Source organism: Spermophilus citellus (assembly GCF_964194105.1).
Source record: "Spermophilus citellus genome assembly, chromosome: 2".
Classification (NCBI taxonomy): Eukaryota; Metazoa; Chordata; class Mammalia; order Rodentia; family Sciuridae; genus Spermophilus; species Spermophilus citellus.
In genome coordinates this window covers 92,752,203-92,779,088 of record NC_138183.1, presented here as the reverse complement: position 1 = coordinate 92,779,088, position 26,886 = coordinate 92,752,203, and the positions used below count along the sequence as shown (strand labels likewise).

Here is a 26,886-nt window from a genome sequence, read left to right as displayed (position 1 = left end):
GCAGTTTGGGAGGCTGAGGCAGGAGGATCATAAGTTGGAGGCCAGCCTCAGAAACTTAGTAATACCCTGTCTTAAAATGAAAAATAAAAACGGCTGGGAATGTAGCTCAGTGGTGAAATGCCTCTGAATTAAATCCCTGGTATAAAAAATAAAAATAAAAATTACAATTTCTTCCTGGGTGAAGTTGTGCACACCTGTAATAACATCTATTTGGGAATCTCAGGTAGGATGATCCCAAATTTGAGGTGAGCTTGGGCAACTTCGTGAGACTCCATCACAAAATAAAAAATAAAAAAAGGATATGGGTGTCATTCAGTGGTAGAGTATTCCTGGGTTCAGTCCTTGGTACTTAAAAATAAACAGAAAGTAGATTAAAAAGGAACTGGGGATGTAGCTTAGTAGTAGAATACCCCTGGGTTTAATTCCCAGTATGGCACCCCCCAAAATAAATAAACAAAATAAAAAATAAATAAATACAATTCAATTTCTTAACACATCCCTGAAAAGAATATCTCAAAGTATATATTGAATTTTCTTTCTTTTCTTTTTTTTTTTTTTTTTTTTTTTGGTGATGCTGGGGTTTGAACCCAGGGCCTTATACATGCTAGGTAAGCAATGTACCAACTGAGCTATATCCCCAGCCCAGTGTTTTCATTTCTTAAGTCACCTCTCCTTACCTGGTGTTTTTGGTAGAGATGTTGATAATGAAATGTTGTAAATTCATGAATTAAAATAAGTACTTGTACCCCCAAATTAGAAGCACATATACACAAAAATGCTATTTAAAATTACATTGATAAGCTTAGAAAATTTAAAGAAAGGTAATAAATTTAATTAAGTAATTGAAACAAAAATATTAGTTGCTTTCTCTTGTCTATGAATTTTTTTTTACTAATTTTTATCTTTATAGCTTTTTTCTGTATTGGCTAGCACATAGTAAGCATTTACATGTTTGCCAAGTTAACCATAAGCTTATAGTTTATGGAAGAAACTATGGTATTCAAATGTTACTTTTACAGAAAGAAATATAAAACCAAATAATTTATAAACATTCTATTATTGTGAAATGTAAATATTCATGTTTTAAAAATATATATGAGTACATAGTCCTAAAGAGTAAGTTTCTCAATTCTTGCTTCAAAATATATAGATAAAACAGATAAAATATAGATAAAAATGAGTCAACAAATATTACAATTTAAAAATTTACAATTACTTTATATTGTACTTAAATTAGAAACTTAAAGAGTTTCTGACGTAAATATATATGGGAAATTCAACTTAAAATGGCATTTTGGAAAAATTTGGGAACTTTCTGGATTAATCTACCTCTGTAAGTAACTTTTCATTTTGCAAACCTACTAGATATTACACATATCTAGTCAAGAGTACAATCTGATTTGACTTGCATGGTGTTTTAAGTCACAAAATTTTACAGAGAAGTACAGATCTTTAGTTTGTCTTTGGGGAAAGGATATGGCAACATTTGGTTGGTCTTGCAGGGTCTGCCTTCTTTGTCAGAGGTGAGCCCTCTTATGTACCACAATCATTACTACCCACTGTTTAAACTCAGCCTATCTCACTTTTTAAGTCACCTGCTTGGCTATGTAAGTGTGTGTTGCTAGAATTTGATCCCAGGGATACTATAACACTGTGCACTCCCAGTTCTTTTTATATTGAGACAGAGACTTGCTAAATTATTCAGGCTGGCCTCCAACTGGCAATCCTCCTGCTTCAGTCTCCCAAGCCTCTGGGATTATGATGTGCCAGTATGCTTGGCTCTGTTCAACTCTCATAGGTATTCAAATCTGGAACCCCTAACTCTGATAAAATGACTACTTCATGGAGGTAAGACTTATGGCCACTATGTCACAATAAGCCAGAAGGATTCCTGAATATTTACTTTAATCACTCTACACAGAGCTCAAGGAGGAAGTGACTAGTGAGCTACATTTATAGGAGCTGGGAAAAGTACTGGCATTCAATATGTTTCAGTTGAAATCAGCTACCAGATTTTAGCTAATTTTTTTTTTTTTGTACCTGGGATTGAACTTTGGGGCACTTGACCACTGAGTCACATCCCCAGCCCTATCTTGTATTTTATTTAGACATAGGGTCTCACGGAGTGGCTTAGTGCCTCACTTTCACTGAGGCTGGCTTTGAACTTTTGATTCAGCCTCCCAAACTGCTGGGATTACAGTTGTGCACCACAGAGCCCAGCAGCTAAATGATTTTCTATCCCCCAAATAACTATACCCACTCTTTTGGTGCCTTTGGAAGCACTCTTAAGTCTGAAAAGACACGCTGCGGCATAATGTGAAAATTTAAGAATACTACTTTAAAGAATCTTTAAAATCTTTAAATCTTTAAAGAGATTTTAACTGGATAGCACAAGAAAGAGCCTGGAAGAGGTAAGAAGTAGACAAAAGAGAACAAGAGAATTACATAGGGTAGTAGCAACAGAAGACATGTTATGGATATAGGAGATATTGTGAAAGTTAGAATCTGCAGGAGGTAAAATGAATTGCAATATGAGAAACTGGGATGATTGACTAGGTACCATTTACAAGATTAGAAAGTTCCAAATGAGACTGTTCCCTGACAGTACCCTGTATTTCTCTTTATGTCTAGCACAGTCTACTATCATATTAAATATGTTTAAGAAGGCATGGACTAGGGATGTGGCTCAAGCAGTAATGCGCTCGCCTGGCATGCGTGGGGCACTGGGTTCGATCCTCAGCACCACATAAAAATAAAATAAAGATGCTGTGTCCACCAACAACTGAAAACTATTTAAAAAATTCTCTCTCTCCTCTCTCTCTAAAAAAAAATAAGTCATATAAGAGTATAATTACCAACTAAGTAGAACCCCAGAAAACTGAAAAAAAAATTCTTTATATCTTAAAAAGTTTTTCCCATGATCTAGCACATAACCAATCTAGATGAGCTGGGATTGAGATATGACTTCAGAAAATACAGCAAATGTAAAAATATTAGTTTTTAAAAAATCTAATAAACATTTACTACATGTTTACTCTGTGTCTTTCACTAAGGACATAGTGAGAAATAAAATGGGATACCCTAAGAGGGGCTTACACACTAGCAGATAACATAAATCTAAATAAATGTAATAAAAAGTAATATAATGCCTCTCTCTAGCTCAAATCTGTTTTTAAAAATCTATGTAATACTAACTCAAAGAGAACATTTATTAATAGACACATGTGCCAAGTCTTATGGAAGAAAGGAAAAATGAATAAACCCAAAATTATTATTTTTTATAAATTACCTCTAAACCATTTCTTCCCAATGTCCTCTATCATACTATATTCATGATACTTTTAAGAACAGCAGAGACTATATACATTTTTTTCTCTGTAACTTCCTCTCATCCAACAGCAATAACTTTAGCTAGTCTCAGTGTCTCACTCTGATGTGGTAATCCTTGAATTATTTTCTTATTTTTAAAAAGACAAAATAATGCTGCTTTTTAGGAGCTGGACTCTGCATTCTACTAACAGTGATGACAAATTATAAACTCAAAGATCATTCTATAAACAAAAGGTTAGAAACACAGTTCTAAGAATATTTTATCAATAATTCTAAAAATTGTTTCAGAAATACATATAATTTAAAATGCTAAAATAAGTGCACATATAACATACGTTTTAGGATGCAAATTTTCCATAAGAGAATCTTCTTTAATACATCCATCTATTGGGTAGTATCCTTCTTTCGTATTAACAGTTGTAACAACCTTAGGACAAAATAAGATAAAACAGAGGGGGAAAAAAGCACAAAGTCATTCAATAAATTCAACTTAACTAGGATCCAACTAGTAAATATGCCATTCATAGAAAAATCTGCTGATAACATTAGAAATCCTAAAATTCCCTTTAAATCAAGAAGAGTACTATGTGATGTTTTTACTCTGAGTTTTTGAAAAAAAATCTGTAATCTGACAACTATCAATTAAACAGAACAATAACCAAAGCACCTCATTCTACTATGATTCTAAAGGAAACATGTACAACAATACTTTGAAAAATTGCTTTGAAAAATTTACAGTGATATCTTAAAATGTGTTCAAAACTAAAAAATATTTAGGAATAAATGTAACAAGAAAAATAAAAAAATAAGCTAAAAAATTTATTAGCACTAAATAGAGAACCATACCAGGTTCCTAGAGACCAAAAAAAATCCTAGAATCTATCTAATGTAAAATTAATATAATTCTGAGTTTCATATGGAAAAATAAATATTGTTACTATTAGAAAATATTTAATATATGGTTCAGTAGAGATTATCCTACCAGATAAGTCTATTATGAAGCTATTATAATTAAAACACTATGATACTGGCACAATTAATGAGCAGAAAAGAGCCTTGAAACAGATTCACATATCTACAGGAACCTGATGCAAAATACAGGTGGTATTTCAATTAAAATGGAAGAAAGATCATTCAATAAATGTTTTGAGCAAGGTAATCATTCTGAAGCATAAAGTGATATACCCATTTTCTATCATACAAAACATTTTGTAAAGTGGTTAAAAACCTTTTAAAAATATGATAAAAATATTGGAAAATATGTATGTATATATATGACTTTGACATAAGGTCTGCTTAATCAAAGAAAACATAGAAGCCATGAAGGGGGGAAAAAAAGCAACTTAAGAAGGAAACAATTCTGAATGACTAAATGTAATAACATCAAAAGTGAGAGACTAGAAGAAATTAATTACAGAGGAAAAAGTGTTAATAATACCCCTATCTTTAGAATAATAACCCCTATAATTTAGAATAAGGTATTCTAGAGGGAGGAAAAAATTTAAAAAGAAAACAAGCAAAGGATCTGTTAAAGCTCCTCACAGAAGAGAAATTAAGTCAATGAAAAGTTGCTCAATTTCACCTCCTAGTTAATCACCTTTTGGCTTGGTATTTGAGTAAGAGGTTAATGTTAGCAGATCTGATTGATACAGGACATTTCCTCCATAAAGTTTAAGAAAATATTAAGCACAATGATTTAAAAATTCCAATTAAGCTGGGCACAATGGCATAAATATGTAATCCCAGCAATTTGGGAGGATGAGGTAGGATTATCACCAATTTGAGGCTAGTTTCAGCAATTCAGTAAGATTTTCATGAACTGAGAGACAGCTTGTCTCAAAATTAAAAAAAAAAAAAAAAAAAAAAGAACTGGGCATGTCAGTCAGTGATAAGTATCCCTGGATTCAATCCCCATTACTATAAAAAGGGGTGTGTGTGTGTGTGTGTGCATGCGCGCACGCATGTTCAATGGTGGCAATTTAGCAAGACCTTTAGGTGAAGTCCCTGAATTCAATCCTCAGTACAAAAAAAAATTTTTTTTTCAGTTAAAACTGTATAAGGATTCTTAATTTGCAACATATATAACAAAAGTTTTCTTTTGCTCCCATATCTTGTCTTTTAAATTTTACTTATAATGTTTTTGCTGCCTATAAAAAACTGTTGTCAAATTTATCAAATGTTTCTTCTATGATTTCTGACTTCAAAGACATCCTTAACAAGTGTTAAGTTTTAGAGATATTAGTTATCCTCCAAAAGGCCATGTGAGAGACAATTTCAGAAGGTTCAGAGGTAAAATGATTATAAGCCTTAACCCAATTAGTGAAGTAATTCCCTAAGGGATTAACTAGTAAATGAAGGTGGGTGGCTGGAAGAGATGGGCTTTGGGGTATATATTTTGTATCTGGTAAGTGGAGTTTCTCTCTGGTTCCTGTTATAATGTCTTGAGCTGCTTTCTTCCACCACTCTCTTCCACAATGATGTTCTACCTCACCTCAAGCTCTGAGAAATGAAGCTGGCTATTATTTATGGACTCAGACTTCTGAAACTGTGAGCCCTCAAATAAACTTTTCTTCCTCTAAAATTGCTCATCAGGTCTTTTAGTCACAGCAGCAAAAAAAAAATACAAAAAAAACAAACAAACAAACAAAAAAAAACAACAAAAAAAACTGACTAAAACAACAAGACTTCCCAGTCAAGATCATATAATTATCTTTGTTTACAACTGTGACTCTTACCAATTTCTAACCACATGGGATTTTAATATGTATCAATTAAGAATCTGACTATAGCAATGCATGGAGTACTCAGGAGGCGAAGGCAGGAGAACCTCAAGTTTGAGGCCAGCCTCAGCAACTTAGTGAAGCCCTGTCTGAAAATAAAAACTAAAAGGGCTGGGGATGGGCTGGGTTTGTGGCTCAGTGGTAGAGCACTTGCCTAGTATGTGTGAGGCACTGGGTTCGATTCTCAGCACTACATATAAAAAAATAGACAAATAAAGGTCCATCAATAACAAATAAAAATATTTTTTTAAAAGGAGGGGGCTGGGGATGTGGCTCAGCGGTTAAGTGTCCCTGGGTTTAATCCCTGGTACCAAAATAAAAACACAAAAGAATCTGAATGTAGTCACTTGCCTATCACCTAGGCTGGCAGGCAAGAGGGTAAACCAGGCAGGCCACATATCTTCCAAAAAAAGAGCTAGAATAAAACTAGTCAAAATGATATAGATTATTAAAACACTAAAATCAAATCCATTATTTGTGAATACATTATAAATATTCCTATAGATGTTATCCAAATTCCAAAGAATAATATAAATACAATAATAATTTAAGATTAGTAAACATAAAATCACTTGGTAAAAAAGACAAAGAAGTTTATGGTCAAATTTTTTTATTCCTGTGCTGGAGAGCGAATTCAGGGCCTTGTGTGTGCTAGGTATGCACTTTACCACAGCGCTCCACCCCCAACCCTTAATTTTTGTTTTTTGAATGTTAAAAGAGAACAGACATGGTTAGATTGTTCTAGCTGCCTGCTCCTTCCTTTTCCCTTCTTCCCCCACAAGGCTGAAACTGTCAGGATCTACCATCATAACCATAAGAGGGGAGATCTCCTTTGTCTTAACTACTTAGCCCTCCATATTTGAGGAACCCCATGTCAAAAAAGGAGGGAGGGGAATCAGAGACAGGAATTTCCCACAATAAAGGTCATAACTTTTAAAGATTTAATTCCAAAACAGAAAGTTTCTAATGTGTATGTTTTTTTCTAGAATTAAAACTTTTTTTTGCAAATTAATACTACGTGTATTTGTATTATGTTTAACCTGCAAGCCAGTTAATCTACACCTAATTAATAAAAGGTTATTTTAATGGTCTGGAAGCTTGCACAGGACTTTCATATTATTCAGATTTGATTCTTACAATTCTAAGAGGGAAGACAAAGCAAGTTTTATTTCATTCTCACAAATAAGAAAGACAGAGCTAGGCTCACAAAACAAAAACTGCATTTTAGGTCCTATGCCCCCATATTAATTGTCTGCCACATTTTATACAAACAATTTCTCCTGTTACAAAAATACAGATTAAAGCCAGGAACAGTGTTGCATGCCTGTAGTTCCAGTAATTCAGGAGGCTGACGGAGGAGGATTTCAAGTTTGAAGTGAGCCTGGAAATTTACCAAGACCCTCAGCAACTTAGCAAAAACCTGTCTCAATATTTTAAAAGTAAAATAAAGTAGAATGGGGATGTAGCTCAGTGGTAAAGCACTGGGTTCAACTCACAGTACCCCCAATTACAGATTGTCAGCTTTCCAGGAAAACATATAAATTGAACATTTGGATTTGTAGTAAATGCAAAAGATGTCTAGTAAGCTTTATTTTTAAACCCTAATTTGTTCTCATTATTATGGGTCAACAGATTCTAGTTCTAGTAGAATTGTTTTATATTATTACTTTTGAAGTAAGTATCAAAGTTAGACAGTTGTTTTGCTTCCTTGCCTTTTTATAGTATAGCATCTTCACAAATGTAAATCTGATGACACACAAGATTGAGAGGTAGGGAGAGTTTCAAATTTGCTTGCATGGTTATTAATGAGGAAAACAGTGGCAGGGGTAGGGTTTTGAAAGGAATACATTCTACTGAAAAATAAATAGAGATAATTTCCCAGAGGTCTCCAAAGAGTCAAAACATGTAGGCAATGACTTTCACTTTTTAATTTTTCTCTATAGCTTGAACAATTAATAAAATGGATGGGAAAATTTTTCTTTTGTTAGGCCTTCTTGCTTACAAAGACTTTAGTTTATAGCTAGAGCTTGTCTGACATTTTGGGGGGTGAGAGGGCAGTACTGGGGACTGAACTCATGGGTGCTCTGTCACTAAGCTACATCCCCAGCCCTTTATTTTTTTTTTATTTTGAAAGACAGGGTCTCACTACATTATCCACATTGGCCTCAAACTTGTGATTCTGCTGCCTCTGCCTCCCGAATTGCTGGGATTATAGGCATACACACTGTTCCCAACTGACATTTTTACCTTTAACATTATACTTTAATGTATATGAAAAAATCATAAAACTTACCTCACAATCAGGGCATATAATTGTGTTGTATTCTTCAGTTACTGACAAGCACAGTTCACAAAATGCATGTCCACATTGAAGTTCATGGTGGTGACCTATTGATAAAATTCTATCATTAACTAATCTTTGTAGTTTTTTAATGTTGAATGGACAATAGTAATATGATGTTAAATTTAAAAATGATTCTATTATACAGGGAAGATACCAAGTTTACTGAGAAATGGGTGACCTATGCAATAAAATTTAGGAGAAACTAAGCCAGGTCAGAAGGAAGGAGAAAAATCAAAAAGCAAAATCAGGCAGAGCCATATAGTAATGTCTCCATTAATTCAAATAGTTATTTTACACCTCTAACTTTACAAATTTGCCATATATTTAAAAAAATATACTTATTTTTTAGTTACACGTGGACACAATATCTTTATGTTTATGTGGTGCTGAGAATTGAACTCAGGACCTCATGCATGCTAGGCAAGTGCTCTATCTCTGAGACACAACCTAGCCCAACAAATTTGCCATATATTTTAATCATACAAAGAGCTGTAAGAAATTTCATTTGATCTCTGTAAGTATGATGGCTTTAAGTAAGATGAAAATACTATATCCAACATAGAAATGAAAACGCACATTGGTGATTTGGCTAAATCAGGAATAAACCAGACAAATAAATGCTACAATCCAGACTCCAACCTTCTGTTTCCAAGTCCAATGTTCTAATTTTATTTATTTTTGCCATATGGGGATCGTGAACTACCTCTCCAGAGCTTTCTATTTTTCAATTTTGAGATAAGAACTCGCTAAAATTGCTGAGGCTGGCCTGGAACTTGCAATCCCGTTGCCCCAGCTTCCTGAATCACTGGGATTACAGGTGTATGTGACCACGCCCAACTCTTAAATTCAAAGTTCTTCCTATTCAATTATACCACCCTTGACTAGTTTATAATTCGTATCCTGTGAAAGGGTCAAGGATGGCTGAAATGAGACATTGGCAAGGCTGCTCTCTTATAGTAATTTAAGATGTTAAAACATGACAGAAATCGAATCGTCACATATATTTCCCATCTAAAGACCATGTTCACTAACCCAGCATTTATGAAAGGAAATACCATAACCTTGACTGAAAACCCAGTATCAAGATTTAAATGCACTAAATAGAATTTGAAGTTTGTCATAAACAATATATTTTAGTTTAACTTCAAAAAACTGCACTTAAAGACATTTTGGTAAGAAAACAAAAAGGGAAAATAAAACTACATAAATATCATTTTTTACTAGCAAAAAAATTAATTCTTTTAATTTTATTTTTTTAAGTTTTACAACTTTTTCAGCCCACTGAAATATGTGAAACTTGCTTACAATCATGTAGAAAGCCCTACTTAAACTTGAGAGATATTAACAAAGAAATCAAAATTCTTAACTGTCTTGATAAAATTTCTGATAGTATACAAGTTAAAAAAAGAAAAAACAAAACTGGTGTTGCACCACAGCTTACAAAGAACTTTCCAATTTTCAAGTCATTTAAATTTTTCCAAATGATAGTTTTTAAGTACTGTAATACAAGTATATGGAAAAAAACAACTGGTTTTAAAATGTTAATTTTAAGAACTTTATTTCTTAATTATTATTTCATTTTAAAAGTGAACATTTTCTATACAGCAGTGATCAAAATTCCAAAAAGGAGAAACTTGGCTCTCCACTAAAATGCAACAAACTCCCTACAAAGGCTTATTATGCCCCCAATGAAGTTCATCTTGAAAGAACTGACAAAACAGCTGTAATGACCTTCACTTTGAAGGTATAAACATTAAACAGTTACTGTCAAGTATAAGAATTTTCAGTACCTCCAGTTTAGATTGAATAAATCATTCCTGTCCAACACAGCACTCATGTATTTTAGGCTACATTAAAATACGTATGTGGGGCTGGGGATGTGGCTCAAGCGGTAGCGCGCTCGCCTGGCATGCGTGCGGCCCGGGTTCGATCCTCAGCACCACATACAAACAACCATGTTGTGTCCGCCGAGAACTAAAAAATAAATATTAAAAATTCTCTCTCTCTCTCTCTCTCTCCCTCCCCCCTCTCTCACTCTCTCTTAAAAATACGTATGTGTTCACTCAATTAAACCGTAAATTTAGCAGATCAACAGGAGTGCCATATAATTTCCACTCAATGTATAAAATAAAAACAAGCATAAAACCAAGGCCGGTTGACAGAAGTTCAGAGGAAAGAAAGGTTGCCTAGCATGTGCAGCAAGCCCTGGGTTTGATCCCCAACCACACAAAAATACCAAACAACAAAAGAGATACACAAAAGAGCTATTTTTTATCCCCCCCACACACAGTACTTTAAACCAAACGGGGATGGAGGGCTGTTTTTGTGTTTTAGGGTGTTTTCAATACAAAATTTTTCACAATGGTCTTCTAGTTACTCCTACAACAAAATACAATCCAAGAAAATCAAGTTTCATTTATTCCTGAACACAAGACAATGCTAAATTTCTACTGTTTGATTTTTATTTTTGATTGACAGAAATGAAGATAAGTTCTGGTGTTCTACTGAACAGCAGAGTGACTATACCCCTTGTACATTTCAAAACAGCTAAACAGGATCTGAATCGTTCTTATATCTCCTCTTTCATCAACGGCCAACTTGGGGAAGTTTGAGAAACTGGGGCCAAGGAGACTTCGCAGTTGGCTAGGGATACAGCTCGGCGCTAAAGTGTTTGCCTAGCACGCAGGAAGCCCTAGATTTGATCTCCAGCCCTGGGGGGAGGGGAAGTCTTCGCACTGCCCTATAAAGGGTAGATTACAGCCATCTCGGCCTCCAGCCCCCTGGGTAGAAGGAGGGTGCAGACAGGTGCGGGAAGGAGAGAAAGTCATGGAAAGGTGGGACACCACCCTAACCTGACCCTGGGCATTGCTGTGTCCCCTAGTTCTCTGGTTTGGTTTTCTCTGACACCTAGATACTGCTGACCAAGCCTCCGCGTGCGTGGATTCAGTAGGCCCGCAGCCCCGCCAACGGTCCTTACTCCTCCATCTAACTCCCACGCTTCAGATGCTGCCTTCCCACAGCCTGGACACAGGACAATTCCTCACCAGAAGCTCTAGACACTCTTTTTTCACACCGAGTGCACTGGAAATCGGTGGCGCCCCAAGTCTGACTCTTACTCCCCACCTGCCGGTAGGAAGACAAAGCAAATGGCGTCGTCGAGGCTTCTGCCGCCATCTCTGCCTCGTTTTGAGGTGAGGACTTGCGCAGCGTGCAGGTTCCCTGGGCTCTAGTGGCAATGACCAATCACAGGAGGCCCACAGCCCCAGATAGCCAATCAGTGGGCCAGGAGATCAGAGCACGCCCCCGAGGTTGCGCCTGAGTGAGTGTGGCCTTTGTGGGGATGAGCTGTTTTCAGTTTTAGCGGGAGCACCTGTGTTCTGGAAAGGCCGGGTGGGGAAGGACTGCTTACTTTTTAAGTCTTTACCCTAAGCATCACTACTTTACTTGGTTAATCAACTCAAGTTCAAATTCTGCATATTGGGGCTGGGGTTGTGGCTCAAGCGGTAGCGCGCTCGCCTGGCATGCGTGCGGCCCGGGTTCGATCCTCAGCACCACATACAAACAACGATGTTGTGTCCGCTGAGAACTAAAATAAATAAATAAATAAATTCTCTCTCTCTCTCTCTCTCTCTCTCTCTCTCTCTCTCTCTCTCTCCCCCCCCCCCACCTTTCAAAAAAAAAAAATTCTGCATATTATAACTTACAGTATGAGTGACTTCACAAGTAGCAAACAATGCTTTGTACGGAAATGATCTGCCTTCTTTACTCTATGTCAAGGCCAGAAGCCCTAAACTTGTGTACTAGCCATGTCCAAGGCTTGGCTAATATTAGCTGTAGTGGAGAAACCAGTAGCTATTGTTGAGGGAGATTGAATTAATAGTTTCAAGCTAAGGAGTGATTATCATTACTAATAGCTGCTGAGGCTATTACAGAAGGCACTATGTGGTTGTTTTTCATCCTTAATTTCCCAAGACACAGGCCAGGAAATTGCCGTTCTCCCACAAAGTCTCTACAGGTGGGAGACAGTCCCTGTCCAGGTAAATAAAGCTCTCTTTTGTTTGAATTAGGCCTTAGAGTGTTTTCTGAGGAGGCAGTACTATGTTGATCCTACCAGTAACATCTTGGGAAAGATCTTGCTGAAAGGGCCACCTTATTCCTAAAAGTCTAAGAAAAAAATTATGTTTTACTGAATTATTGTACAATCTTGCAGTTGAACTTAAGTCTATCAGAGGTAAAGTAAGTGGAAGACATTATGTATATGCAGGTTTTTTAGGCAGTTACATGATGAGGACTCCAAACAGCTAAAAACCAAGTCAATGGTACAGAAAGGCTCTACTTCTTAACCTGGCCCTAAGCAGTTGCAGATTATCCCACTGTGGGTCATGGACACCAGCCCTGCACTAGAGGAAAAAGTCCCAGGAAACCACTTGGAATATTAAAAAAAAAAAAAAAGTGGGCAAAGAGAACCTGGTTTCTGCCCTGTATTCCAGCCTCTTTTTGCCCATGGGATTGAGAATGGTGCTCTCTTTGCACTTCTGCTGGCTGATGGGATCTTTGTGGGCTGCAGGCCTCCCTGATTTCTTTCTGGGTTCTTGTCTCATGGGCTCAATCAAGTAATGAAATCCACAGATGGTAGCAGAGGCTTGAAATTGAAAGGAATATGATTTGTTTTAATAAGAGTAGAAAAGATGGAGTGCCCATGATGTGAAGGGAAACCTGGCAGAGAATTGTTCCACTTGGGTGTACTAGTCTGGGGACTAAATGACTTCTGGGTTAAAGCATCAATCAGAATCCATGTTGAGCAGGTATGGAAAAAGTTTTGGGGTTACTGTTTGGGATCTATGTTGTACAGGTATTGTGAGGATATAGGGGCTCTTGGCTTGCCCCATGACTTTTTTTCCTTTCATTTTTTTTCGTGTATTATAGTTGAACATATTGATGGGATTTGTTGTTACATATTTGTACATGCACACAGTATAATTTGGTCACTATTATTCCCCAGCATTCCCCACTCCTTCCCATCTTTTGGTCCCTTTCCTCTACTGTTCTCCCTTTGATTTTTAGGAGATATCTACTTCCACCTTTGTTTTCCTTTTTCCTCTCTAGCTTCTGCATATAAAACATATGACCCTTAACCTTATGAGTTTGACTTATTTCACTTAACATTATGATCTCTAGTTCCATTGATTTTTCTGCAAATGCCATAATTTCGTTTTTCCTTATGGTTGAGTAAAACTCTATTGTGTGTGTGTGTGTGTGTGTGTGTGTGTGTGTGTATGACATTTTCTTTAGCCATTCATCCATCAATGAATACCTAGGCCGATTCCACAAATTGGCTATTGTGAATTGTGCTGCTATAAACATGGGTATGCATGTATCACTGTAGTAAAGTTTGGCCCATGACCTTCTAATTGGCTGTGCCCTTTTCATCCTTGAGGATGAACTTTTCTGTAGCCTCCATTTGGGTCCACTCCCACTTTCATTTTACCACTGCTCCTAGACAAAGGAATTGTCTGGAATGTTTAGAATGTTTCTACAGGTTAACCTTATGGGGTAATCTTTACATCTAGGAAAAAAAAAAACTTCTCTCGGGTCCATTACCCTGATTGCTTAGTTATTAACAATCCTATCTTATTCAGGGGTTGAAGATTTGTTGTGATGGGCAAAGGTGAGGGTGAGAAGTCAAGGGGGAGAAATAAAGAATGTCCATGTCCTTCTGCCCTTTTTAATGCTTTATTCACCCAACTCACTCAATGTAATTTCACTCTATAGGTTCTTTTTTTTTTCCATTTTAAAAATTTATTTTAATTAGTTACATATGACAGTACAATGATCTTGACATATCATATATTTTAATCAGATGGGATATAATTTCTCATTTTTCTGAGTGTACAGGTTGCAGAATCACATTGGTCATGCAGTTACATATATTCCCACAGCAATAATAATGTCTATTTTATTCTGCTGCCTTTCATTCCCCCCTTCGCCTCCCCTCCCCTCCCATCACTTCTCTCTACCCAATCTAAAGTGACCCACTTCTTTTTTTCTTTTCCCTCACATCGTCATACCTGTATTCTGTATAACAAAGGGGGTCTCCTTCCCTCTTCCATGCAATTCCCCTTCTCCCTCCTTTTCCCTCCCACCTCTCTTCCCTATCTAGAGGTAATTTTCTTCTCATGCTCTTACTCCCTACCCCATTTTGAGTCACCTCCCTTATATCAGAGAAGACATTTGGCATTTGTTTTTGTTTTGTTTTATCCTTTTTTTGTTGGTTGTTCAAAACATTAAAAAGCTCTTGACATATCATATTTCATACATTAGATTCAAGTGGGTTATGAACTCCCATTTTTACCCCGTATACAGATTACAGAATCACATCGGTTACACATCCACATTTTTACATACTGCCATACTAGTAACTGTTGTATTCTGCTACCTTTCCTATCCTCTACTATCCCCCCCTCCCCTCCTCTCCCATCTTCTCTCTCTACCCCATCTACTGTAATTCAATTCTCTCCCTTATTTTTTTCCCTTTCCCCTCACATCCTCTTATATATAATTTTGTTTAACAAAGAGGGTCTCCTTCCATTTCCATGCAATTTCCCTACTCTCTCCCTTTCCCTCCCACCTCTCGTCCCTGTTTAATGTTAATCTTTTTCTCATGCTCTTCCTCCCTGCTCTGTTCTTAGTTGCTCTCCTTATATCAAAGAAGACATTTGGCATTTGTTTTTTAGGGATTGGCTAGCTTCACTTAGCATAATCTACACTAATGCCATCCATTTCCCTGCAAATTCCATGATTTTGTCATTTTTTAGTGCTGCGTAATACTCCATTGTGTATAAATGCCACATTTTTAAAATCCATTCATCTCTTTCTTTCTTCCTCCCTCCCTCCTTCTCTTTCTTCCTTGCTTCCTTCTTTCTTCTTATACTGGGCTTAGAACCCAGGGCCTTGGGCATACATCCCTAACCCATTTTAAAATTTGATTTTGAGATATTATCTTGCTACATTGCCCAGCCTCTCAAGTAGTTGGTATTAGGTTGTAGTCAGTAATGAGTAGTGAAATACAAACCAATAACATGGTAGGATAACAGGTTTTCTTTAAATTCTTTTAAGGCTAATGAATAATCAAATAACTTATAGAAAAATATCAGGTGTACTAACTGTGAGAATAAACAGGGAGAAACAAAGGAGCAGATTAAGAGATAGGTCAAGAAGGAAAGACCAGTGACAGGGTTAACTGGGATCATTGTACAGTTAGGATTTATGGCCATAGGTTTGTCAATGTATTTCATAATGAAAATTTCATTGACAGGGCGTGTGCACTAAGATGAAGTCTGCCTGGTGACTGACCTCAGAACTTGCATTAACATAAATTTACTTGAAGATGAAGCCACCCTGAATAGGATGATTACTGTGATAGTTGCTGAGAGGATTAAAATAGGGTCAAAAACTCCCCTACTAACATGAAGGAGGTGTTAAACATCTGATTGGTAAAGACTGCAGGAGGTGGAACCAGATCTCCTGGTAAATATCAAACAGTAATAAATTTGAAAGTAGCCTTGTTTCCTTTGTTTTGTGTCTGCTCTATCTTACATGTGAGGAAACTGAGGCACAGAATGATTCAATGACTTATCCATAAATAAGTTTAAACAGGAAGTTCTGCCTGCAGGACTGAGATTTTCCTGCCAGGTCATGCTTCCTAATACATAGGATGGTCTGCATACTAATTGGCCCAGAACACACTGGTTTATGTTTCTTCTCTGGGCATAATTACTAATAGCATCTTTTTTAAAAAAATTTTCAAATGGTATAGTCATCTTCTAATACAGAAGATTCTAGAATATTTTTGGTTAACTAACGGTCTGTCATGATTTTCATTAGTGCTTAATTTTCTTATGAGACTAATGATATTTAGGTTGGGGAAACAGGCACTTGGAAAGATCCTTGGGGGATTTCAAGAGTCAGAAAGACCTCCTTGGCTGTGAGACACCAACCTTGCACGTGACTGCGTCACACTCCCCAGCTGGGTGCTGAGGTGCTCAGTCACAGAAATGTGGCAGAGCTTTCCCCACCCTTCTTGGGTTCTAGGATCAGTGTCTTGTGCATGGGTGTGTCTTGCTACAGCCCCATGGGTGGAGCTATGCTCACCTGTTCCTTTTTAATCTAACCCCTTGCCCTGTTTAGGATAGAATCTTCCATGGAAGTACCTTGTGTGTGTCCCTTTCTCTTACTGTGCCCTTGGGTGTGGCCTACCCAGATGTCAGTCAGCCTGCTGACAGTGAACATCATGAAGCTAGACTCAGCCCCCTAAAACCTGACCCCTTGTCTCATTTGAATAGCTTCTCCTCAATAAAAGGGGTCAACGCATGCTCTCACTCTCTCTTTCTGTGGACTCTTAAGGTCAGAGGAGCCGTCACAAAGACCCCAAAGAAAAAGGTATTTGTGTCTCTTGTGTGGTTATTTCGTGCAGCCCAGTTAGCCCAGTTTAACTGGAGTGACCCCTGAGCCTTTTAGTCGCGAGAACAGAAACCGGGAACTTGGCATTTTTTCTCTTCAGGTTTTGCACTTTATCTGTAATGCAACTTTCTTGCCAAGGATGATTAAAGACTCTCTTTTGCAGGGAGGGGGTACTGGAGATTGAATGAAGGGGCACTCCACCACTGAACCACATTCTCAGCCCTATTCTGTATTTATATAGAGACAGGGTCTCACTGAGTTGCTTAGCACCTTGCTTTTGCTGAGGCTGGCTTTGAACTTGAGATGAAAGACAAGGTGAAAGACATTTCTAGAATATGATCTAAAAGGCTGTTAAGAGACCAAGCATGACAAAGATGAGGAGGGGCGGCCAGACTGGTGAAAGGAGATACAGTGGGGGGGGGGAACTGAGTCAATCTGAAGGACAGGGCAGTAGGGGAAGGAAAGGAGGCCCTACTTTGCCAATGAAGTTTGAAAATACAAAGGACAGAGATAATTTATCTGTGTGCTCAAACTACAAACCATAATTTTCATTGTGACTGCTTATTAATGTATCTTTGGTCATTAATAGGGCCAAAGATGGCTCAGCTTACTTTCTTATTTGTTCACTCCTTCGATGAATATGAAATCAATTCACAGGGGTTCAACTTATTTTTTTGACTTTATAATGACACAAAAGCAATACATATTCAGTAAAAACCATACATTATATTTTGAATTTTGATATTTCACCAGCTAGTGATATGTACATGGTCCGATCTGTCTCATGATGCTGGACAGTGGCAGTATTGACAGAATTTTTTGGATGTTCTGTTTTTTGTTTTTGCATCCCATAAAATGTCTGTGAAATACCCATGTGTGTCTCCTGCTTTGTATGCTAATGGTAAGTACCCATAAAACATTCTATTTTTCATTTTCAGTACAGTATTCAATAAATTATATGAGCTATTCAACACTGTGGTATAAAATAGACTTTGTGTTACATAATTTTGCCCACATGCAGGCTAATAGGAATGTATTGAGCACATTTAAGATAGGTTAGCCTAAGCCATAATGTTCTATTGATTAGGTATATTAAATGCATTTTTTTTGGCAGGGGGTATTACTGGGGATTGAACTCAGGGGTACTATGCTATACCGAGCTGTAACCTCAGCCTTTTCTATTTTGTTCATTTTGAGACAGGGTCTCAATAAGTTACCCAGGTGGGCTTCTGCCTCAACCTCCTGAATCATTGGGATTTTGATTGCATTTTAAAATATATTTTTAGCTGTATGTGGACACAATATATTTTTTTATGTGGTGCTGAGAATCGAACCCAATGCCTCATACATGCTAGGCAAGCGCTCTACCACTGAGCCACATCCCAGACCCTTTAAATGCATTTTAAACTTACAATATTTTCAATTTACCATGGGTTTATTGGCAGGGGTTCCTATTTTAAGTCCAGGAGCATCTGAATTGAGAATCCATTATTTGCCTAAAACTATATTAGTCTGTTTGAGGAATATACAAGAACCAGAGGGTACTATTCCTGTTAGTCTGGTCATTGACTAAATGTATTCTATTTCCTCTTGAGGAAAAGTGTGTAGAGGCTGCTACCTCTGTAATAATCAACAGTAGGATTTTCTGAAATGACTCTGGTGAATGCAGACATTAGAGCATCACATGTATTTGTCAAACTACTTTCTACATATTTGCATGAGTAACATTTGCTTTATTCTCAGTGCTTTCAGATTATACTGCATTATTACTGCCCTGGGTATTTTTATTTCTTTGTGATTATTGGAACATGGGGAAAAATGAGGAAGATTACATGCTAATTTGCTAATATAGGTTACCCACAGTGGGGGTGATGCAGGCTGGAGGAGAGGTAGGAAGAAGCAATCCAAAAAAAATAATAATAAACTGGGGCCTGTTACACATTCATATAATCTCAACTCAGGAGGCTGAGGCAGGAGGTTCACAAGTTTGAGGCCAGCCTGGGCAACTTAATGAATCCCTATATCAAAAATTGGAAAAAAAAATACAAAGAAAAAGAAAAAAGGGATGAGTGTGCGGCTCATTGGTAAAGCACTCCCAGGTTCAATCCCCAGTACTGGGGGCGAGTGGGGTAGAAAGAGAAAAAAAAAAAAAAAAGATTGTATGAAGTTGGGCCCAGTGGCTCAGAGTGCTGAGGCAGGAGGATCACAAGTTCAAAGCTAGCCTTGGCAACTTCATGAGGCCCTAAGCAACTCAGCAAGACCTTGTCTATAAATAAAATATAAAAAAGGGCCACTGGGTATGCGGCTTAGTTGTTAAATGCCCCTGGGTTCAATCCCTGGTACAAAAAAAAAAAAAAAAAAAAAAAAAAAGATTGCATGTGAAAATACATAGTAGAATATGACCCCATTTATTAAAATTATTATATGTGTCTACAAGTGTTAATAAAGAAATTAGGGGGGGATAGATCTGCACTTGCTGATTTAGAGTGAAAAAAAAAAAAGAAAGGAGTGGGAACTAAAAGGTTTTGGGTGTACTATGCTTCACAGCTGATTCAACTGTCCATGAAGTAGGTATCATCTCTATTTTAAGAACAACATAATGAAAACCATGAGAAATAAACAACAGAAAATATATCAACTTAGCTCTGTCTGACTCTAAAGCCCAGGACACTTTTCCACTGGGGATAGCTTTATCACAGATTCCAGACTTGGCCCATCCCCTTCCCTTTTATCTCCTGAATACAGGTTTTTCCATCATTCTAAGTTTTTTTCTTGACTAATCTTCTCATTGCTGTCTGTTCCACTTTATCTAGTTCTTCCTTCACTGTGCAGCTTTAGCAGGAGACCAGTTCCTGCTAAAGTTTGTGTTCAGGGTTTGTTGATGGAGAACTAGGTAATCAGATAGATCAGCACACAAAACATGGAGCATGTCAGATTCTGAGAACTGCTGTGGGGAAAGGCAAAAGGGAAGAGAGAAGGGAATGTTGGGGTGAAGGGTATTTGGGTGTGTGTAGTGGTTGGCAGATCTAAGAAAAGCAAGTGAGAAAGAAGCCCAGAGACATTTGGGAGAAGCATTTCCAGCAAGCCAGCAGTAAGCACCAAGATCTCAGCTGAAGGCTGCTTCAGCCTCCGGAGAAGCAGATTCCAGGCTTGTGTCAATGGGTTAGGTTACATGGTGAGGGCCTTTGTGGGAAAATGTGATGAAATAAGATGTTCCCACAATGCCAGAAAACACCTTCTGAGCTGCAGGAGGGTCCTGGGAATCTTCCAGGCACTTGGTATATCCAAGCTTCATCATCACGGGTCCCAAGGGCTTGGTACTTCTTGCTTTTATTTCCTCCTGAATGTCATCCTTACATACTTCCAACACACCCCCACAAGTGGCCCTGGGGAGCCTGAACCAGCTTAGTTTGCAAATCTTGAACTTTGAGGGAAGGAGCAGGGTCCTATTACGGCAGTTTCTCTGAGGAGTTAATGGTTTCACAGAGGCTGATTCCACCACAACTGGGCTCATGGAGGCTCAGGTGTACAAACCAGAGGCCAGATTAATTAGTTACAATATGAGGTTATTGCCAAGAGCATACAAGTTCCTTACATCCCCCAGCCAGGCCTTCTTCTCTTGGTTGCAAAACACATCAGAATGTCGACTATCGTGTGTGGAATTAGAGTAGGCAGATGTGTCTATGTGACTCAGTGACTCAGTAGTGGGCCTGACATATCTGTCCACAAATGAAGATGAGGCCTTCTGGAGATGCCATTTTCATGACTCAGTGGGACCAGGCCCCTCCCTTTCACAGGGCTTATGTGGATACACACTGAAAAGGGGTCTATTCCTTTTCTTTGTCTCTGTTGCTGACAGCCTCTTTCTAACTTACACGTTCTTGAGCATCACCATCTGTGGCGAGCCGCTTCTGCGGACTGTGGTCGCCATTACAAGATGGCGCTGGCCTTGTGGTGGTCTGTGATAAACAACTCCTTCTTTGGGAGAGTTGGCACATGGTTCTTTGACACCCTACGAGAAAGCTCCACGTGGCAGCTTCGCATTGGGTGTTTGGATACTTTATTAAGGCTGGGAGGGACTTCTGGGAGATTAGAAGAACTCGGAGATTAGAAGAACTCTCGAGAGCTTGAATAAACAGCTGTAAGAAGATTCCCGGTGTTGCGTCTTCCTTGCGGGCAAGGGGGTCGCGACAAGTGGTGCCGAGACCCGGGAAAATCAAAACTTGCAAGTCGTCAGAGGTGGTGCACTGAACAGTCCCGGTAAGTGGGACCCCACAGTCCCCGTGGGTGGGACCCGACAGTCCCCGTGGGTGGGACACGACAGTCCCGGTGGGCGGGACCTGATAGTCCCGGTTAGTGGGACCCGCAATCAAAGCGGAGTCAGCTCCTCTACAAAGACAGAGAGAGCCTCATATTTTATTGCAGCTGCACTGTGTACTTTTCTTTTGTTTCTGTGTACTTTCGTTTTGTCCTCTGTATCTGTTCTGTTGCTGTGTCATGGGTGTCACATCTTCAAGCCCGCTTCTTCTGGCACTAGACGGCCTGTTACGTTCCAAAGGCCTGAAAGTGAAACATAGTATCTTACAGAGATTTTTGCAGAAAGTAGATGTTGCTGCACCGTGGTTTGCATATTCGGGCAGCCTTACTATGCCTTGTTGGGATAAATTGGGCAAGGATCTTGACTTTGCTTGTGAGCAGGGCATATTGGAGGGTGGGGTGATTCCCCTTTGGAAGATAGTCCGTAGTTGCCTCACAGATGGCAGATGTCATGACGCACTTGCTGAAGGACAGGAGGTTTTAGAAAAGTTACATGAGGAGAAATCGGAGACAGCAGGCAGTGCGATATCTCGGGAGGATGGGAGCGTGCGGAGCGAGAAGCAGGGGAGGAAACGCTTGTATCCAGATCTCAGTGCGCTGCGCACACCCCCATGTGGAAGCGGGTCAGAAGAAGAGGAGGATGAGGAGGAGGAGCTTGGGAGGCTGTCTCGCCAGCTAGGGAGTTTAGCTGCTGGAAAAGGGAACGAAGATAGACCGGGGCTCAAGAAATGTGATCCTCCGGACCCACCGCCGTATGGTGGGGGTGTTTCGGGGAGGGCTTTCCATGCTCAAACATGGAAGGCTGTTAACGCTGAGATGGGTCTTGCTTATCCAGTTTTTCAGGATGAGAATAGGGGAAGATTTTCGGAGCCTTTAGATTTCAAAATTGTGAAGACCCTGGCAGAGTCTGTACGCACTTATGGGGTGGATGCCGCCTTCACATTAACTCAGGTGGAGAGTCTGTCTAGATTCTGTATGACTCCCTCTGATTGGGCTAGCCTTGTTCGGGCTTGTGTTTCTCCGGGCAAGTATTTGGACTGGAGAGCATTTATGCTAGAGGGCGCAATAGAGCAGGCCGCCCAAAACCATGCAGCAGGACATCCTCATTGGGATAAGGACATGCTTTTGGGACAAGGTAGATTTGCTAATCAACAGACAGGATTCCCTCCTGAGGTATATGATCAAATTAATAACATTTGCATTCGGGCATGGAAGTCACTTCCAAATAGAGGAGAAGTGTCTGGTAATTTGACCAAGATTTTACAAGGCCCTACAGAACCCTTTTCAGATTTCGTAGCAAGGATGGTGGATGCTGCTGGAAAGATTTTTGGGGATCCTGATAGAGCCATGCCCCTTGTTAAGCAATTGGTCTTTGAGCAATGCACCAAGGAATGTAAAGCAGCAATCGCTCCTTATAAGAACAAAGGCATAGAAGTATGGATGAAAGTGTGTAGAGAGATTGGAGGGCCTTTAACTAATGCAGGTCTTGCAGCTGCTGTCCTTCGGATTGCAAAAGGGGGCAATCCTGCCGCCAGAACATGCTTCCATTGTGGTCAACCCGGTCATATCAGACGTGAGTGTCCCAAAAATGTCAATTTTACTGGACCTCCTCACGGTGGCCCTTCCACTGGCCTTCGATCACCGGGATTGTGTCCAAGGTGCAAAAGGGGGAAGCATTGGGCAAAAGAGTGTACATCAGTGAGGGACATCCATGGACAGCTTATTTCAGCTGGGCCAAAAAACGGCCGACGGGGCCCCCGACCCCAGGGCCCGCAAATATATGGGGCAGTGGAGAATGTCACACCCGAACCCGAGACATGGCCATCTCTACGCCATCCCATGAAACGCGGAGAGCCACTACAGGTGCCGCGGGATTGGACCTCTGTTCCACCTCCAGACTCGTGTTAACACCTAAGATGGGAGTCCAATTGGTGGAAACTGAGTTCAAAGGGCCTCTACCACCTGGCACTGTAGGTTTGCTAATTGGACGTGCATCTTCCATTTTGCAAGGTCTTCATGTTTTCCCTGGAGTCATAAGTCCTGATACTGTAGGGATAGTGAAGGTTATGGTGGAAGCTCCAAAAGGCATTGTGTCCATCTCCCCAGGAGATCGGATTGCTCAATTACTGGTTTTGCCTAGTTTACATGATCATTTCCCTGCAGACTCAAAGTCACGGACAGGGAATGAGGTTGGTACCACCGGAGGGAATTGTGCTTATTTGTCACTAGATATGAGTAATCGCCCTACTTTGGAATTAAGCATAGAAGGTAAATCAATTGTGGGCTTACTTGATACAGGTACAGATTGTAGCATCATTGCACTTAAGGACTGGTCTAAGGGATGGCCAGTGCAGACTTCTGATCAATCTCTGAGAGGACTTGGATATGCCCAGGCTCCTCAGGTTAGCTGTAGACATCTTTCCTGGAAGGACCCGGAAGGACATCATGGTACTTTTCAGCCTTATGTACTTAATTTACCTATCTCTTTATGGGGCCGTGACCTGATGAAAGACATGGGGTTCACTCTTAGTAATGACTATTCCCCAGTGTCCCAACAAATTATGCACAATATGGGGTATAGGCCAGGTTTAGGACTAGGAAAACATTTACAGGGACGTAAGCATCCTGTACAAGGTCATCAAAAGCTTGACAGATTTGGTCTGGGTTTTTCCTAGGGGCCGCTGAGGCTCAAATACCCATAACATGGCTCACCGAGGAGCCTGTTTGGGTGCCTCAGTGGCCTCTTCCCTCGGTTAAACTGGCAGCAGCCCATGCTCTAGTTAAAGAACAACTTGACTTGGGTCACATCCAACCCTCTACTTCTCCATGGAATACTCCCATATTTGTCATTAGGAAAAAATCAGGGAAGTGGCGCCTACTGCATGATCTACGAGCGGTTAATGCTCAAATGCAACCTATGGGGCCCATTCAGAGAGGGCTGCCTCTGCTCTCTTCTGTTCCTCAAGGCTGGCACATTATTGTTATTGACATTAAAGACTGTTTCTTTTCTATTCCTTTACATCCTAAAGACTCGCAGCGTTTTGCCTTTACCCTTCCCTCGTGTAACCACGAGGAACCAGATCAAAGGTTTGAGTGGATAGTGTTGCCGCAGGGAATGGCTAATAGTCCCACAATGTGTCAGATGTATGTAGGGAAGACACTTGTGCCCCTCAGACAAAAGTACTCCTCCATCAAGATCATTCATTATATGGATGATGTATTATTGGCTGCTAAATCAGAACAAACAGTTCATGAGGCCTATGACGACCTCGTGAAGTTGTTAGCACAATGTGGGCTGCATATAGCACCTGAAAAGGTTCAAACAGGAGATTCTATTAAGTATTTGGGAGCAACAATTGGGTATGACAAATTACAACCACAAAAAATCACCATACGAACTCAGGATCTTCAAACTCTAAATGATTTTCAAAAACTGCTGGGAGATATTAATTGGATACGAGGATATTTACATATTTCTAATGTTGTACTACAGCCTTTGTATGCTACTCTTAAAGGTGATCCAGATCTTACTTCCCCTCGTAGCCTCACCAAAGAGGCTAGAGCGGCCCTTATGACAGTAGAAGAAGCTATACAACATGCCACTTTATGCAGGCTCCAGAGTGATAAACCTTTTCAATTATGTGTGCTTGCCACTATGCGGCAGCCTACTGGAGTACTATGGCAAGATGGACCTTTGCTATGGATACACCCACATGTATCCCCAGGAAAATCCTTAGAATATTATCCTGATGCTGTTGCAGCATTAGCACTTAAAGGGATTCAACAAAACATTCAATTTTTCGGACAATCACCTTCTTCTCTTATTATACCCTATACTAAAGCTCAACTTAATGTTTTGTGTGCTACTCTAGATAACTGGGCTATTCTATGTTGTTCGTTTCAAGGGGATATTGATAATCATTACCCTTCTCATCCGTTACTCCATTTTGTTAAGGAACATCCTATTATTTTCCCTAAAGTAACTTCATCCAGTCCAATTCCGGGGGCTGTTAATATTTTTACTGATGGTTCCAAGTCTGGAATAGGAGCTTATGTCATTAATGATTCTCCCCCTGTCCAGCATCAATTTGCTCCTGGAAATCCACAATGGGTAGAACTGCAAATTGTTATTGAGGTGTTTAAACAGTGTTCTTTTCCTTTTAATCTCATTTCGGACTCCATCTATGTGGTGCAAGCACTAAAAATCCTAGAGGCTGTGGGAGCTATTAGTGATGCCCGTAATGTATCTGCTTACTTTAATCAGCTTCGACAGCTTATCTGTAGCCGCACTGCTCCCTTTTATCCAATGCACATCCGGGCTCACACCTCTCTCCCTGGTCCATTATCACAGGGTAATGCCTGTGCGGACTCAGCCACTCGAGGTCAGTTGATCTGTTTGGCTTCCTCCTTAGAAGAGGCTAAATTGTTTCACCAAAATTTCCATGTTAATGCTTTAACACTGCGCAGGCGTTTTTCCATTTCTAGAGCAGATGCTCGGCAGATAGTATTGCACTGTCCCCATTGTGTCACATTTCTTCATCCCCCTACCTATGGAGTGAACCCACGGGGGTTGAAGCCACTGGTTGTCTGGCAAATGGATGTGACACATATACCTGACTTTGGTAACCTCAAGTATGTCCATGTTTCTGTTGATACGTACTCTGGAGTTATTCATGCTTCTGCGTTATCAGGAGAAAAGGCACGTAATGTCATCACTCATTGCCTGGAAGCCTGGGCGGCGTGGGGTGCGCCCACGTCCCTTAAGACTGACAATGGACCTGCTTATACTGGCAGACAATTCACGTCCTTTTGTTCTACTATGGGAGTGCAACTTACTCATGGTCTGCCTTACAATCCTCAAGGACAAGGCATTGTTGAGCGTGCTCATCGCACCTTAAAGGAAACTTTACAAAAACAAAAAGGGGGAATAGGAGCTGGACATACTCCTAAAGAATGCTTGTCCTTAGCTCTCTTTACTATTAATTTTTTGAATTTGGATATTCATGGTCGCTCTGCGGCCGATAGACATGTGTTCCCTCAGCCCTCTGTGATTGGCTATGTTAAGTGGAAAGATGTTCTTACGGGCCAATGGAACGGCCCCGACCCCGTGCTGACATGGGCACGAGGATCCGTATGTGTTTTTCCCCAGGATCGCACGGAACCATTGTGGGTCCCTGAACGCCTGACAAGAAGAGTCCTGACACCAGCTACTCAGCAACAAGAATTACCACAGCAATCCCGTGATGAGGATCTTCATTCTGCTGAGTGCTCTGGCTCTGGTGCTGATGCCGATGACACAGACGACACCAATGCAATGGTGGGCGGTGGCACGGGCTTGGCCAATGCCGATGCCGGTTCACGGTAATTCCAGTGTCCTTCCCACTCTTTTCTCTACCTCGTGTGAGATGTCTGCGCCCTGTGCCTCTCCTAGAGGGGACGTGGAACGCATTTACAATCAATCTCAAGTTAATCTCACAGGAGTGTTTTGTTTTAGCCTTGGGAACGCTCATTGTATCCGTCTTAAGACCAAGAATTTGACTAACTGGGACAATCCATTGCAGTCCAGTCAAGTCTCAGGGAGCATTCTCAGTACTGTATTGGGCCAAGTAGTCTCAGGGGAACAATCAGGCTCAGGAACCTCCGTAAATAGCTCTG

General features: G+C 39.8%; 1 protein-coding gene across 1 annotated transcript in view; it reads right to left on the bottom strand.

Annotated features, from left to right (window-relative positions):
* Positions 1-11,628, bottom strand: part of LOC308641552 (RING finger protein 17-like) — a gene marked incomplete at both ends in the record, with an annotated part of 66,438 nt that extends 54,810 nt beyond the window's left edge. Inside the window, 3 exons of the mRNA XM_081280223.1 lie at positions 3,666-3,757; positions 8,404-8,498; positions 11,499-11,628. Of these exons, the coding sequence (XP_081136349.1) occupies positions 3,666-3,757; positions 8,404-8,498; positions 11,499-11,628 (317 nt within the window). The remainder of the gene's footprint in view (positions 1-3,665; positions 3,758-8,403; positions 8,499-11,498) is intronic.
* Positions 11,629-26,886: the final 15,258 nt, after the last annotated feature.